At 39.0% G+C, this 14974-nt stretch overlaps 1 protein-coding gene across 1 annotated transcript in view; it reads left to right on the top strand.

The window, feature by feature from the left end:
* Nucleotides 1-6434, top strand: part of PALLD (palladin, cytoskeletal associated protein) — a gene marked incomplete at its 3' end in the record, with an annotated part of 424215 nt that extends 417781 nt beyond the window's left edge. The window contains exons 18-21 of the mRNA XM_080710225.1: nucleotides 1318-1525; nucleotides 4108-4273; nucleotides 4796-4929; nucleotides 6262-6434. Of these exons, the coding sequence (XP_080566351.1) occupies nucleotides 1318-1525; nucleotides 4108-4273; nucleotides 4796-4929; nucleotides 6262-6434 (681 nt within the window). The remainder of the gene's footprint in view (nucleotides 1-1317; nucleotides 1526-4107; nucleotides 4274-4795; nucleotides 4930-6261) is intronic.
* Nucleotides 6435-14974: the final 8540 nt, after the last annotated feature.

The following is a 14974-nucleotide window of genomic DNA, read 5'->3' on the forward strand; positions in this document are numbered from 1 at the left end:
GGGTCAGAAGAGTGAGGGTGCTTGCCCTTTGCCTGGGCATGAATAACCCTGCCCACTGGAACAGGCCCGCTGTGAATGAAGTGGTTTGAAAGTGCGCAGAGCTGGGCATCTCTCCTGCTAAACGTTTACAGCCTCAGTCAGTAGACGGCCCTGCCTGTCCAGGGTCTAACCTAGTAGCATGGGAACAAGTACTGATTGACACTGTCTTTCTGAGCTTGGGTCTGTTCCCTCCCCTCCCCATCTACTTCTAGAGATCTCCAGACAGGTAAAGCAGTGTGCGTGGGGCACAGGTAGCAGGTGCTAGGGGTAGCAGGGAGCCTAGCCACCTCAGAAGCCAAGCTGCCCACCTACCGCTGTTTGCATGCTTTTAACTGGTAATTTAAGCATACTTAACTTCTGGTTTGTTTAAATTCTCTAGACTTTGCTACTATTGTGAGAGGCACATAACTTGTAGGTAGTGTCAATAAATAAATATTACAGAGCAAGAATAGAATATGTGTGTTTTCTGACTGATTGGGGAAAAGATGTTTCTTCAAAGGAATTGTTTTGTAATCCAGCAGACATCTTTTTGTATGTAATTTCCCACCAGTGAAGTTGGAGGGAGGAGAGGTACAAAGGCCTTCCTAAACAGTGCTTTTCCTCCTATTCAAATTCAAGGGCAACTCTGTAAAAAGCTGGCAGATGGCAGCCATCCTTACCCTTCACAGCACACCATGTTATTAGCAATTAAATGTGTTTTTATCTGAACTCTGGTCAACACAGCTGTCAAGATCTCAAGATTTTATGACGTTTCCATTGTGATTCTAATTTGTTGAGATGGCTTTCTGGGTAATTCCATATTGCTCTTGTTCAGTTTCAAGGATTATAAAATAATAATAATAGCTCTATGTGCTGATGGATGCACTAACCAACGTCTCCATAGCAATAGCCACTCCTTGATGAAAAGCTTTATAGTGCATACACAAGCTGAGTGTTTGTTGTTATGGTTGGACATCTTTTTTTTTTCCAAAGAGCTCAGAGCCCGGTGCTGACATCATCTCAGGAATTTTTATAGTCCTGGGTGAGGTAAGATGATGACAGAATTTTTTTTTAATCTTCATTCCACTTGTCTCTAGGTTGTTCTGTTAGAACTGTTTAGAAATGAGCCTGTGAGTGTTTAATCACGGGAAGGTTTTAAGCAAAAGAGTAACATGAGCTGATTCTAAAAGCCATCACTTGTGTTTCCAAAGGAGGAATACTCGCTGGTTCCTTAGCTCTCAGTGACTTCACTCTGCTTCAGGATTAGAGAATTTTACATGTCTTTCCTTTCTGGTGTAGGTCAGTGGGTTACCAACCCCAGATCTGAGCTGGCAACTAGATGGAAAACCAGTACGCCCCGACAGTGCCCACAAGATGCTCGTCCGTGAGAATGGGGTGCACTCTCTGGTCATAGAGCCAGTCACCTCCCGAGATGCCGGCATCTACACGTGCATAGCCACCAACCGAGCGGGACAGAACTCCTTCAGCCTGGAGCTCGTGGTTGCTGGTAGGCTCATCTGAACGCCACACTGCATGTCAGATTACACGTGCAAACTAATTCTGCACTGTTTAACCAACACAGATAGGGAGTGAAACTAAAAAACTATCATTAAAATTGCCCAGCCCATTTTTTAAATTTTTATTTAATTTTATTTTTTGGAAAGAGGGTCTTACCAAGTTGCTGAGAGCCTCATGGAAGTGGCTGAGGTTGGCTTCACCTTGGTTATCCTCCTGTCTCAGGCTCCCAAGTACTGGGATTACAGGCATTGCCACCACACTCAGCTAAAACTTTAAAACAACATTGTCATACTAGTCAAATTAAATCCTGATTTGTTTTTAATTATTATACTTTAGGTAAATTTTATAGAAGTTTTACATTATATGAAATTTTGTAGTTTTGATACATAAGTCTTACTTTTTGAGAAGCCTAAGTGGAAAGAAAATACATTTATGGAAATATATGGAAAGGTCTATGCCATCCTTAGGAGTTAGGCATAAGTAAAGATTCTGATATCTGACCTTAGTATTTAAAAAAAAGCACAACAAAGCATAATGTGTACTTCTTATAGCGCCATCTGCAAAGCACGCCATACATTTATTTCAGTGGGTCCTCACAGCAGCCTTATGAGAAAATCAGAGCAGATCTTCTCTGACGTTCCCAGGCCCTTTCAGTAAGATGAGGGTCAGACTCAGAATGGCCTGTTGGTGCCTCGTGCCCTTCACAATTCACTGTGAGCCACTGAGCTTTGTCAAGAAACAGTGGCAATGAGAATGAAATAGGAGCTCCTGGCTAGAGTCATAGAGGAGGATTCTAATAAGAGCACCAAGATGTTTTTCCTCGCCAGGCGTGGTGGCGCACGCTTGTAATCCCAGCATTCAGGAGGCGGAGACCGGAGGATCACAGTTCTCGGACAACCTCAGCTATTTACGAGGCCCTTTGCAACTCAGTGAGACCCTGTTCAAAATACTAAAAAACTAAAAACTAGGGCTGGGCGTGTAGTTTGGAGGTAGAATGCCCCTGAGTTCCATCCCCAGCACTGAAAAAAAAAAAAAAAGTTTTATCCTCACAAAAATGTGGTAAATATGTGGGGTGTTACCTTAGCCATGCTTTTAAATTGTATGCAAAGTATACTTCTGAGATTGGTTTAATTCAGTCCTCTAAACTCAAACTAAAACTGTCCAGTTTTCTCATTTTGGTTATATCTGTCCTTTAGGACTGAGAGTTAAAGGTCCCAGGGACACTGCAGTGTCAGTGTGCCGCCGCCGGCACTGTCAGAAGGTGGCAGCACATGGCAACCGAACCGAGGTCTCTGAGTCAGATCTCAGCTCCATTCCCAGTTCATGTCAGTTTCACCACATGCAAAATGGGGAACAGGATGTGTCTCAGCGTTTTATAAGGATTAGTTAATGGGTGTGTATTAGGTTCTGTGTGATCACTGCCCGCACAGCAGTGCTTCCAAATGGGACATGTCATTCTTACTGCTGAGTAAGGTGACATGAAGGCTTCTTCTAAACACTTCATTTCCTTTTCAAAACTGAGACTCAGAAAGAAAATAAAGTGAGCTTCTGTTCCATAAGCGAGGTAACCATGTAAAATCCAATGAAAATACAACTCTGAAAACTCAAGGTCTTAGAGTCTTAGGCATTTGAAATTTCCAGGTAGGACTTTTATCCTCTTACGGTTCTCTCTTAGCTGTTTGTTTTGATATATTTGGCACTCTAGATGTGGTGGTGGAGAAAGATAATGCATGTCCATACTCACTACTGGTAGCTCAGAAGGGAATAATTGAAGCTTATTCTTTATTCTGAAATTGTTTCTACTACTGATCTAAGAAAACAATTTCCTACTGGGTGGTAATCCTGAATGTTATTAAACCGTTTTTATTTTTTTTCAGAATAAGTAATAAGCTTGTGTTTTTAAGGGCTTATTTCCTGTAAGGTAATAACAAAGTTGTCTTTTGTGTAGTTCCTTCAAAGAACACAAATTGGAATTAATTTGATGATGTCCATTCCTAGTTTCTAGGTAACTTTTTAAAGCTGCTAAACTTAAATAAAGATGCTTCCCCTGTATTTAACCCCTTTAAATCCTGTGGTGTATCTCACTTAAGCCAGGAGTTACGGATCTTCAAAACCTTCAAAGCAAACATTTCAGATGGCAGCGAAGGAATCTAAGCGATCAGATTCCTAAGAATACTTGTCCTGGCGGCATCACTAGGGGGCGGCGGCTGGTAAAGGCTCTGTGTGGTGACATAATTAGTTGTGAAGCCTTCACAGATGCTCACAATGACTCGGGCGTCTCCCGCAGCCTGTCTGCCAGGCTCGCTGTGGAGCAGATGGCCGATGGGCTGTGTGGGCCTATCAGACTTGAATTAATTGAGAAAATAAATGAGTGGAATGAAGCTTACAACCCTTTGCTTGATAAAAGAGTAATTTGGAAAGAGAACTAGTATCTTACCACCTGAAGTGAAAAATGGCATCATAAAATTAAAATAAAAGAGCTAGTCAAGCAATATTTCTAAAGGCTTCTGACTTCTGCGTAATGCTCCTTTTGTATATCACTGATAGATGATGCATCTTGTGTTTTCTTAGCCAAAGAAGCCCACAAAGCCCCTGTGTTTATTGAGAAGCTGCAGAACACGGGAGTTGCTGATGGGTACCCCGTGCGGCTGGAGTGCCGTGTCTCGGGAGTACCACTGCCTCAGATATTTTGGAAGAAAGAAAATGAGTCACTCACTCACAGCACTGACCGAGTGAGGTAAGACCACTCAGTGGTTTGACCAAACTTAAAGCTCAATCATAAGGATATATAAAAAGACACACTTTATAGATCATATAAATCAATGTGTGTAAACGCCACCCTGTCAGCTAAATTAAAGACAAAAATCATCTTTTACCCAAACAGAGGTATAAGCTTTTGGAAAGCTCCTTTGGTATGTGATGAAGCACATTCTGATTTAACCTAATGGTGATTTTTTAAAGTGTTTACATCAAAAAGAAAAGATGGATTCTCTTGCTTCACTGGTGACGGAATATGCCATGGTTTTTGTGAAGGCAGAGTCTCCACCAGGAATTAAGTGCACAGATTTATTCCACCCCTTGAGGTCTGCTTCTCTCCCATTAACTTTAATGGGGCTAGCAGCCTCTCCAGAATAAGCATGACCCTATTATCTGCTACTTGCACGATTCTGCTTCTAATGACCTAATTAAGAATGATGCTTCATGTCCAAGGCCCCTATTTAAAAATTTAGAGCCTTAATGACTGTATCCTTTTCTCCAGCATGCACCAGGATAATCACGGCTACATCTGCCTGCTCATTCAGGGAGCCACAAAAGAAGATGCTGGGTGGTATACTGTGTCAGCCAAGAATGAGGCAGGGATCGTGTCCTGCACTGCCAGGCTGGATGTTTATAGTGAGTGCCTCTGCCTTTTGTCTCATTGCATTTACCCACTGAATTATGAAAAGTTAGACATCTGGAGAGCAAATCGCATTGCTCTTATCTAATCTTTTAAACAACTATAGTGTTGTATTTGTCTCCAAATTTATATTGCTCTTTCTTTTTCTATTTATAGTTTCTCGACATTAGTAGCGAAACCCCACAAGGAGAACAAATGCCCAAGTATCATTCAGGAGCTTTGAATAATTAGCAAGATCTGCATGTTGATTTCTCTTGCATAGATAGTCAGTTGTGGCTTCATTACTCAAGCATCCTTAGGAGTTAACAGTAGACAAAGGCATAATGTTTTTCACACTTCATTACTGTTCTGCAAATGATGGCTGCTTAACATTTCCTTCTGTATTATAATCCTGTCACACTGTCCTGATGCAGTCTGAATGTGTGTACCACTGATGCGCTGGATGCATACTTTTGTGGCTTAGTGCTTTCCTTATTAATATATGCTAAGCAGCTCAGCAATAGATTTGTGTTTGTGTATGTATATCTATGTACATGCATCCTAAACATTTTAAACACTGTTCCTACTGAATTTACAGATTAATATGAAAGTAGGGTATGACCCATTGACATAGGAAAAGCTGCTAGAAAAAAACTTAACTGATTTCAAATTTTATCTCTTCTGAGGAAAAAAAAAATAGCTTTGTGAGGTTCTTCAGTAAATGAGTGGCCTCAGCCTTCCTTAGTGCCTTAATTTCAATTTACTAATATTAAAAAATCCATCCAGAATTCTTAACTGCTATAATTATTGAAGAAAAATATGCTTTTTAAAGAGGAAGAGGATCCAGACACTATGACACACACCTGTAATCCCAGCAACCTGGGAATGAAGGCAGAAGAATTGCAAATGAAGGCCAGCCTGAGCAACTAAAGCAGATCCGAGAGATGGAATGGAGCTCAGCAGTGGAGTGCCCCTGTTTATTTTTCTCATTGTGGTTAAATCGGTCCCCAGTACAAATGAGTGAAAGGAAAGGAAGAAAGAAAGGAAGGGGAGGAGGAGGGGTGAGAATGAGGAAGCTTATCAAGGATTTCGAGGGCTTCCTAGTGCTGCAGTATCACTTTAAAATACTCATCTTTTTTCTCTAGCTCTTATAGTCCCATTCTCTTATACAGACAAAAATTTGCAACATATTAGTAATATGTAGAAGTATCCCTAAATTTTTCATGTCTCTACAATGGAAGTGTTATCTTTCACAAAGAACATGAGACATTCTGTGTTTACTTGAAACATCTAAGAGCTTTCCAAGTATATCTTTGTTAAAAACCTGAATTTGCTCTTTTTCTTCCTAGCCCAGTGGCATCAGCAGCCACAGACCACCAAGCCAAAAAAGGTGCGGCCCTCAGCCAGTCGCTACGCAGCACTTTCAGACCAGGGACTAGACATCAAAGCCGCCTTCCAACCCGAAGCCAACCCCTCGCACCTGACACTGAATGCCGGCCTGGTGGAAAGCGAGGACCTGTAATCCCACGTTTTTGTTCAGGATGAATACCGAAACAGAAACAGCTGTGGCCTTGACCAACATATTCCTCTGTCACATTATGTAAAAGGCAGAAATATACCTTTGACTATAAAAAATAAAAAACCAAAATATTTCTCCTACTTGATATAAAAAAAAAACCTAAGAGTTTAAATAGGCAATACTTAGAGAAATGTATACACGGCACAGAAGATTCACATTTATTGTCCAATTGAAAAACTCTTGGAAATGCTGTGATTGAAGTGGTCTGAAATGCCAAAATGCTAAAGGAAATCAATGGTTCAAGGGCAGCCGCAAATATCTTATCTACAAGTGCCTTTAAACACCAGCTGTAGGTGCTACGTAGCACAATAGTGCGAAATGTGTAACATTTCTACAGTTCTACAGTGCAGTGTATTCAGACAGCTGTGGTGAACCAAGTGCAATACGTGAGGTGAAAAAGGAAACGACAAAGAAATCCAAGAAAAGCATCTTGTCTTTGCAAATTGTTTTATATTAAACCATGAGGAACTCCTTGCCTTAATGCTTTTTACGATCAAGCGTTTTCTAACAAGGTCAATACCTTAGTTCTTAGTCTTCTTTTTCTTTTGTGTAGTATTTTCATTTCATGCTACCTTGGTAGGAAGCTTATTTACAAATCATATTAAAGGGCTAATTTAAATATAAATAATATAAAGTATTCTGAGTAAAGCAGAAATATATTACAGTCCATTCCACAAAAGGCATCCAGACGGCCCAAATGACCAAGGTTGATTGGAGGAGGGACTGGGGAGGAGAAGGAAGGAAAAGCGACCGGCACCATCACACTGTTCTCGTTTAGATGAAAGCAGAAGGGGCAGGAGAGGGGGCAAAAGCCAGGCTTCCCTTTGGTTTTCTTCAAGATTAATCTTACACTGAAGTGAAAAAACACTGCCATTCACAAGTCAAAGATTCTTGGTCGGCGGAAGTTTGGCGCATGCGTGCTATGGGGATTTCAAGTTTGGCGCATGCGTGCTATGGGGATTTCAGTGCACCTAAAGTTTGAGTCGTAGCTGAAGATGTTAGACGTGTTGAGCAAGTTGCGTATGGATTGAGACTGCAAGAGTGCCGTTCATGAGCAGCTGCCTGTAGAATCTAGTGTACTCGAGGGAAACGGAGGGCTAAAGAAAGACAGAAACAGGTTTGCGCTCCAAGGCTTTTTTTCCCATTGGCATTAAGATATGGTGGATGGAAAACATTAGTTCACTTCTCTGCTGCCATGAAACCTTGCCTTCAGGAGGTGCTGGGTTCTGAGTAGTTTATTAGGCATATCCACAAAGACCACTTTTTAATGCATAGGATTCTGCATCAGCTAGACTGACTTGATTCTGACCAGACTTGATGGATTTAAGTCGGAACCAATAAAATTTTTAAGTGGGAAAAAGTAATTTGGACTAATGGTATAAAACATGAGGCTTTAATGGTACTTTGCTATGAAAAGAGAACACTGTATTTCTTGCAAAACATTTCTCTTTCATTATTTATAATAAGTGTTGAACTTTTTTAGCTCAGTTATTCAATTCATGCATAGTATTTTTTAAATAATTTTATATCTGTATACCACCCATTATATTTCATATTACTGCTTCACGTGTACAGCTTTCTACTTCTTTGTAAGAACACCAACAAACCAAACAAGTTTTAAATGATTAGTCGGCTTGAGCACTGGGTGGCAGATATTCTATGCAGATGGTACAAGTTTCTTTGGCCACACTTACATGCGTTACTTACATGGAATTTAAGATACCATACAGAGTCTCATGGACCTCTATCTAAACTGTAGAATTATGACTTAGGTCATATCTTACTTGCCAAATTTTTCTGAACGTGACTTTTGCTAATTTGCTGGGTTTGGGATTAACTAGCATTATTTTGCCACCTTTTACTTTGTATTTATATAAAAAGTACTATCATACTATTTTGGATTGTTGTGCTGGTGTAATGTGGATTTAACCTCAATAAATATTTAACAAATAATAGTGTGAATTTGTGAAGCAAATATTCAGTCATTTTAGTTTTTTATTGCTGCTGTATAATAAATTAGCAAAAACCGGGAAGCTTTAAGCATCGTTTGTTTTGTTGGTGGTGGTGGTGGTTTTTGTTTTTTGCAGAACCCAGGGTATTCTACCACTGAGGTACATCTCAACCCTTTATTTTTTATTTTGAGGTAGACTTTCACTAAGTTTCCTAGGCTGGCCTTGAATCGATGGTCCTGCCTCAGCCTAAGTAGCTAGAATTACCAGGGTGTGCCACCACACCTGACAAGCACCTCTCTTATTACTATGGTTCTGTAGATCAGAAGTTGAGACTCGATGTGGCCGGGTTCTCTCCTCACAGTAAGGCTAGCATCATTATGTCACTGGCCTGCATTCTCATCCGTTCTAGAGCCTCCTCCCTGCTCCAGTGACCGTGACAGAATTCAGCTGGAGGACTGACGCTGCCCTCCACAATTAGAGGCCACCTTTATTCCTTGCTGTGTTGCCCCCTCCATCTTCAAAGCCAGCAATGAGAATCCTTCCTGTTAGATTCCTCTCCTGCTTTGATTCTCTTTGTCAAAAGCCCACCCAGACCCTTTGAAGGTGTACCTGATTAAGTCGGGCCAACCCAGATAATCTCCCTTTTTTAGAGTCACTAGATCTGGGACCTTAATTTTATCCATAAAACCACTTCAAAGGAACACCTACAAATATTTATGTTTGGGTATTTAAGAGAAGGTACATATGCAATAGAGGGGTGGGGATATTGGGTACCATCTTAGAATTCTGCCCTCCACAACAGTTTATTATACCTATACATGTACGTACATACATGTATTTACCAATGTCATGGCTTACAAGAATTCATAAATATTATTATGAATTTTTAATATATTTTATCTTGGTATACTCAAAATATCCAGGATTATGAAAATAAGATATGTATATTCACAAAATATACTAAGATAATATAAATTAAAAATAAAGAAGCTGGGCGTGGTGGCGCACACTTGTAATCCCAGCATTCGGGAGGCTGAGACCAGAGGGAGGATCGTGGTTTGCAGACAGCCTCAGCTACTTAGTGAGGCTCTTTGCAACTCAGTGAGACCATTTCAAAAAATAAAATAAAAAATAGGGCTGGGGATGTAGTACAAAGGTAGAATGCCCTGGGTTCCATCCCCAGTACATCAAAAAAAAAAGTGAAGAAGAAAGGAAAAAAATACTAAGAGCATTAGTGGATTGAAGAATGAGGGTGTACAAACACAACACACATACTCAATATGCATGAGTATATATGCAAATTAGTATATGCATTGATACATATATATTTTAGTGCTGAATTTACATATCTATATATAGATAGATATACCAATGCATATGAATGTGTGTGTGTGTGTGTGTGTGTGTGTGTGTGTGTGTGTGTGTGTACATAGAGAGTTAAAAATAGGTGAACAACATATTTGACCCTAAGATTCCTTCTATGGGGGGAAGGGAGATATAAAGCTGCCCAATTGTGTGATTCAGAGCCTCCAAAAGGTGAAAATATTTTATCTTATATAAGCTATCTGATGAAGCTTTTAAGGTACATTTGACTTAGACCGGACTTGTGTATTTCCTAATCCACAATACCCTATGACTATCTACTATAACCTATGATTTCTTTTTACTCTGTAGCTTGCAAAATCTACTATATATTTTAATGCTGAGTTTATCCTTGATTTTCCCTTATATGTTCATGCATAAAATACAGTAATCACCTTAACTAGGGTAGTAGTTAGAGGCTAATATAATTAAAAGTTTGATTTCTTTAAATTATGGGAATATAAATTCTATAGCATGCTAAAGGAAAACATGGGTGCTGGAGTTGGCCAACCAGGATTTGGATTTAGGTTCTACTGATCATGTGTGACCTATGAGGAAGCTACTTCAGTTTTCTTACCTGTGAAATAAAAATAAAATGAATACCTCTTCCTTGGAGTTGTTGTGAAGATTATATGAAATAATAATGCATGTAAACATTTTTAACATGGTACCTGGCACATGTTAAAACCTTAATTAAAGCCAACTATTATTATTTTTATTTATCTATTTTTTGTGATACTGGGGTTCCTGGAAACCCTTCTACCTCCGGGCTTCACTCCCAGACCTATTTTATATATATTTTTGGAAACAGGGTCTCTTAAGCCAGCGAGGCTAGCTTCGAACCAGCACGATCCTCCTGTCTCCCCTTCCCAAACGCGAGGATTATAAGTGTGCACCACCATGCCCGGCTAAAGCCAACTATTATTTTAATATGGTTTAAAAACTAAAATAATTTGGTAAAATTATTTTTGGTTACAAAATGTGTACAACTAATAAAATTTTTGTGAACTTGGATGAGAAAAAAATTACCCTTAACTAAAATTTAGAATTTCTATTAATTATAAACATAGGCAAGAAAACACAGTGGTATAAAAATACTTGTGACTGACTGTTCCAGTATAAATTATATTACAAATACTGCAAACATTTTGAAATACCATTTATACCCAAGCATTCCTTCTAGTTTATGCCAAATCACAGGTGTGATTTGGAGACATGTGTAGTCATAAAACTGGGTTTGAAGCATTTTGGGTATTTAAAATAATTTTTCCTTTGTATTTTATGCATCTATAAACCTTTTTAGAAGAGATATATAATATTCACTAAAATTTCAGAAGGTTAAATATTGGAAAAAAAAAAAAACAAACCAAGAACCAAGTGAAACACAAGTGTGTAGAAAAGGAGACACGGCCAGTATAGTCACTCCCTCATATGGAAAAAAACTAAGAAAATATCTTAATTCTGTGTGTGTGTGTGTGTGTGTGTGTGTGTGTGGTACTGGGGTTCCTGGAAGCCTTTCTACCTCTGGGCTATACTCCCAGACCCATTTTTATATTTTTATTTGGAAACAGGGTCTCTTAAGCCAGTGCGGCTGGCTTCGAACCTGCGCGATCCTCCTGTCTCTGCCTCCCAAGTGTGGGGATTACAAGGGAGCGCCACCACGCCCGGCTTCTTAATTCTTCATTAGTAGAAGAAGAAATAAACTATGATTTACTCGCACAATGGACTGTTACACAGAAAATGAAGAACTAAAGTTACATATCAGTATGGATAAATATCAAAAGCAGTATTTGGTGATAAAAGGGAGTAACAAAAAGATGTGTCCAGCATAGGTTTATTTACATAAATGAATTATGAAAAAATTTAAAAACAAAATTTCTTAAAGATGCTCAGAGATAATACCAATTTCAGGAAGTGGTTTATCTGGAAGGGATGAGGCATAAAAGGGTCTTCAGAAAAGCCTACAGTGTTTTTATTTTTTTAAAGGAATTACATAAATGGAAAAATTAACATTTAGAGAGAGTAAACAATATTTTCAACACTTTTTCACATTTAAAACAATGAGAAATTTTTAAAATATTTAAATGTTTAAAAGTTTTAAATATATCGTGATTAACTGAAGGTTCATGCTGGGAAACAGTTACAAATAACAGAAATAGTATACTATGCTAAGTGAAATCAGCCATTCAAAGCGTGACCCATCTAAAACAGTTAAACTCTTGAAAGAAAAAAAAATAGTGGTTGCCAGGAGCTGGGAGTGGGGAGGAATGTTCAACAGATGCAGAGTTTCAGTAAAGGAAGATGAACAAAGTATACAGATCTATCCACACGCACGCCTGTAATCTCAGTACTTGTGAGGCTGAGACAGAGAAGCCAGCCTCGGCAACTCAGTGAGCCTCTCGGGAATTTAGTGAGACCCTGTTTCAAAATAAAAATAAAATAGGACTGGGGTGTAACTTAAAAGTGGAATCCCTCTGGTTTCAATCCCAAGTAGCCCCCCTACACACACACACACACACACACACACACACACACACACACACACACAGAAATTAAAAAGTATAGCCATCTACAAAACAACAACATGCATACAATTAGCAATACTGTACATACAGTTTTTGTGTTTGTTTCATTTGCTGTGAAGGTAGAGTCCATAATGGTTTTCTATACATTTTTTTTGTGTGTGTGTGTACTACTGGGGATGGAACCCAGGGGTATTGTACCTCCAAGCTACACCGCCAGCCCTAGTTTTTAGTCTTTTTAGTTTTTGAAACGGTCTGAGTTGTGAAGGGCCTGCCTCAGCTGTGCCCGCAAACCGTGATTCTCGGGTATCAGCCTCCCCAGTGCTGGGATGACAAGCATGCGCCACCGTGCCTGGCTTAGCACAATATTTTAAAACAGTGTAGAGCCTGCGTGCACAGATTGAGGAGTTTGTACTCTGTCATAGGCAATAAGGAGCTACTGAAAGTTTTCTCACAGGGGAAAAACAAAGATTATACTGGCAGGTGTGTGTTGGATTCAAGGAGGAAATACTAGACTTGGAAGGATGAATGTGAAACAGTTGCAACCATGTCAGGCCAGGATAGGATTACGAAAAGAGGACTGGAGAAGATGCGGTGTGCAGGCGCAGCCTAAGGACTTGGCCATAGCTGCTCAGAGATTAAGAGAAGGAACAAGTTAAAATGCACTGGGGCTGCGAGCCAGAGTCGCAGGTCACGTGATGGTGACAGGCTCACGGTCAGGAGAGACCACCACAAACACTTAAATGTATTAACTCTACTACAGCAATACTTTTTGTAAATTCCAAGGAACATTGATTCCTGTGATGCCCCATGGGTAAGAGATTCTATAGCCATATACTATATGGTCTCTCTTAGAAATTAAATATATACATCAATATGAAACACTTGGAATAAAGCAATTGTTTAATCCAGTGTCTCTCAAACTTTAGAGCCAAAGGGTATGATTTTTAAAAAGCATCTCATGAATGTCTTTTTATTCTGCCCCATAGTTTTACACTAGTAACAGCCTGGGCAACAGCTTGAGGAAGTGCTATCACAGAAAGCAATTTTTCCTAAAAATGTTCTCATTTTCAGAATAAGAATGATGACTCTCAGATCGTTTCATCATCTTAAGTACCAACAACTGATCTTGACTGAGGGTTTCTATTCCCTCAGGAAAGTCACTACATACACAAGAAGAGTAAAAAGCTGTGGCACAATGTGGACCCTGGGTGGGTTGTTAAGTCACTACTGCTTATGCTTAATCATTCAAATTTTTATTCCAGAACAAAGTGGGAAATCTAGATGAAAATGGATAAATTTGTATACACATATGATATATCAAAATTAAACCTAGAGGATATTAAAAATCTAAACAGATCAATAACAAGGAATGTGACTGCAACAGTCATAAAAAGTCTCCCATTGCCAAAAAGTCAAGGACTAGATGGACTCATTGGCAAATTTTATCAGACTTTTAAAGAAAAACTAACACCAATGCTATTCAAACTATTCCATAAAACAAAGAGTAAAAGGACCCTCTAAACTCAATCAAGTTCTTACTCTTCTTACTCTGACTTTGTAGACTGAGTCTGGAAGGGAACCTGATAAAGATACAACAACAAAAACCTTAAGCCAATATTCTTGAAAATAGATGCAAAAATCCTCAATAAAATACTTGCAAATCAAATTCAACAATGCCTTAGTAATACACCATGATAATTTGTTTCATTTCAGGGGTACAAGAATGGTTCAACATACACGAATCAATAAATAGAATACACCACATAAACTGAGTGAAGAATAAAAAAATCTCATGATCATCTCATCAGATGCAGGCAGGGGAGAAACCTTTAGTGAAATTCAGTGTCCCTTCATGATAAAAACCTTGTAGAAACTAGGTATAAAAGGGTCATACCACAACTTAATAAAGCTGCATACAGCAAATCCATAGGCAAAATTATACTGAATAGATAAAAACTGAAAGCATTTCCCCTAAAATCAGGAACAAGACAAGTGTGTCCACTCTCTCAGCACTTTTAATCAACATAACACTTGCCATCTTAGCAGTGCAATCAGGCAAGAGAAAGAAAAGGGATATAAATAGAAAAAAAGAGGAAGTCAAATTATCCCTGTTTGCAGATGATGATTCTATACTTAGAAGATCCTAAGGACTCCAGCAAAAGTCTCTCTGAACTGATAGATAAATTCAACAAATTATCAAGATAGAAATCAACATACAAATAGTAGCCTTTCTATACACCAGTAACAAACTCACTGTCAAAGAAATCAGGAAAATAGCCATTCACAATAGCCTCAAAAATATATAATACCTAGAAATAAACTTAAATGAGGTGGTAAAAGACCTCTACATAAAAATTATACAAAACTGAGCCATGGCTCACACTTGTAATCCCAGCATTCAGGAGGCTAGGACCAGAAGATCGTGGTGCATGGACAGCCTCAGTTATTTAGTGAGGACCTTTGCAACTCAGTGAGACCCTATTTCAAAATAAAGAATAAAAAATAGGGCAGGGGGTGTAGCTCGGAGTTCAAATGTCCCTGGGTTCCATCCCCAGACCCGCAAAAAAAAAAAAAATACACACACACACACACACACATACACACACACACCACTGAAGAAATAAATTAGAGAAGACATAAAAAA

Source organism: Muscardinus avellanarius (assembly GCF_963383645.1).
Source record: "Muscardinus avellanarius genome assembly, chromosome: 14".
Taxonomy (NCBI): Eukaryota; Metazoa; Chordata; class Mammalia; order Rodentia; family Gliridae; genus Muscardinus; species Muscardinus avellanarius.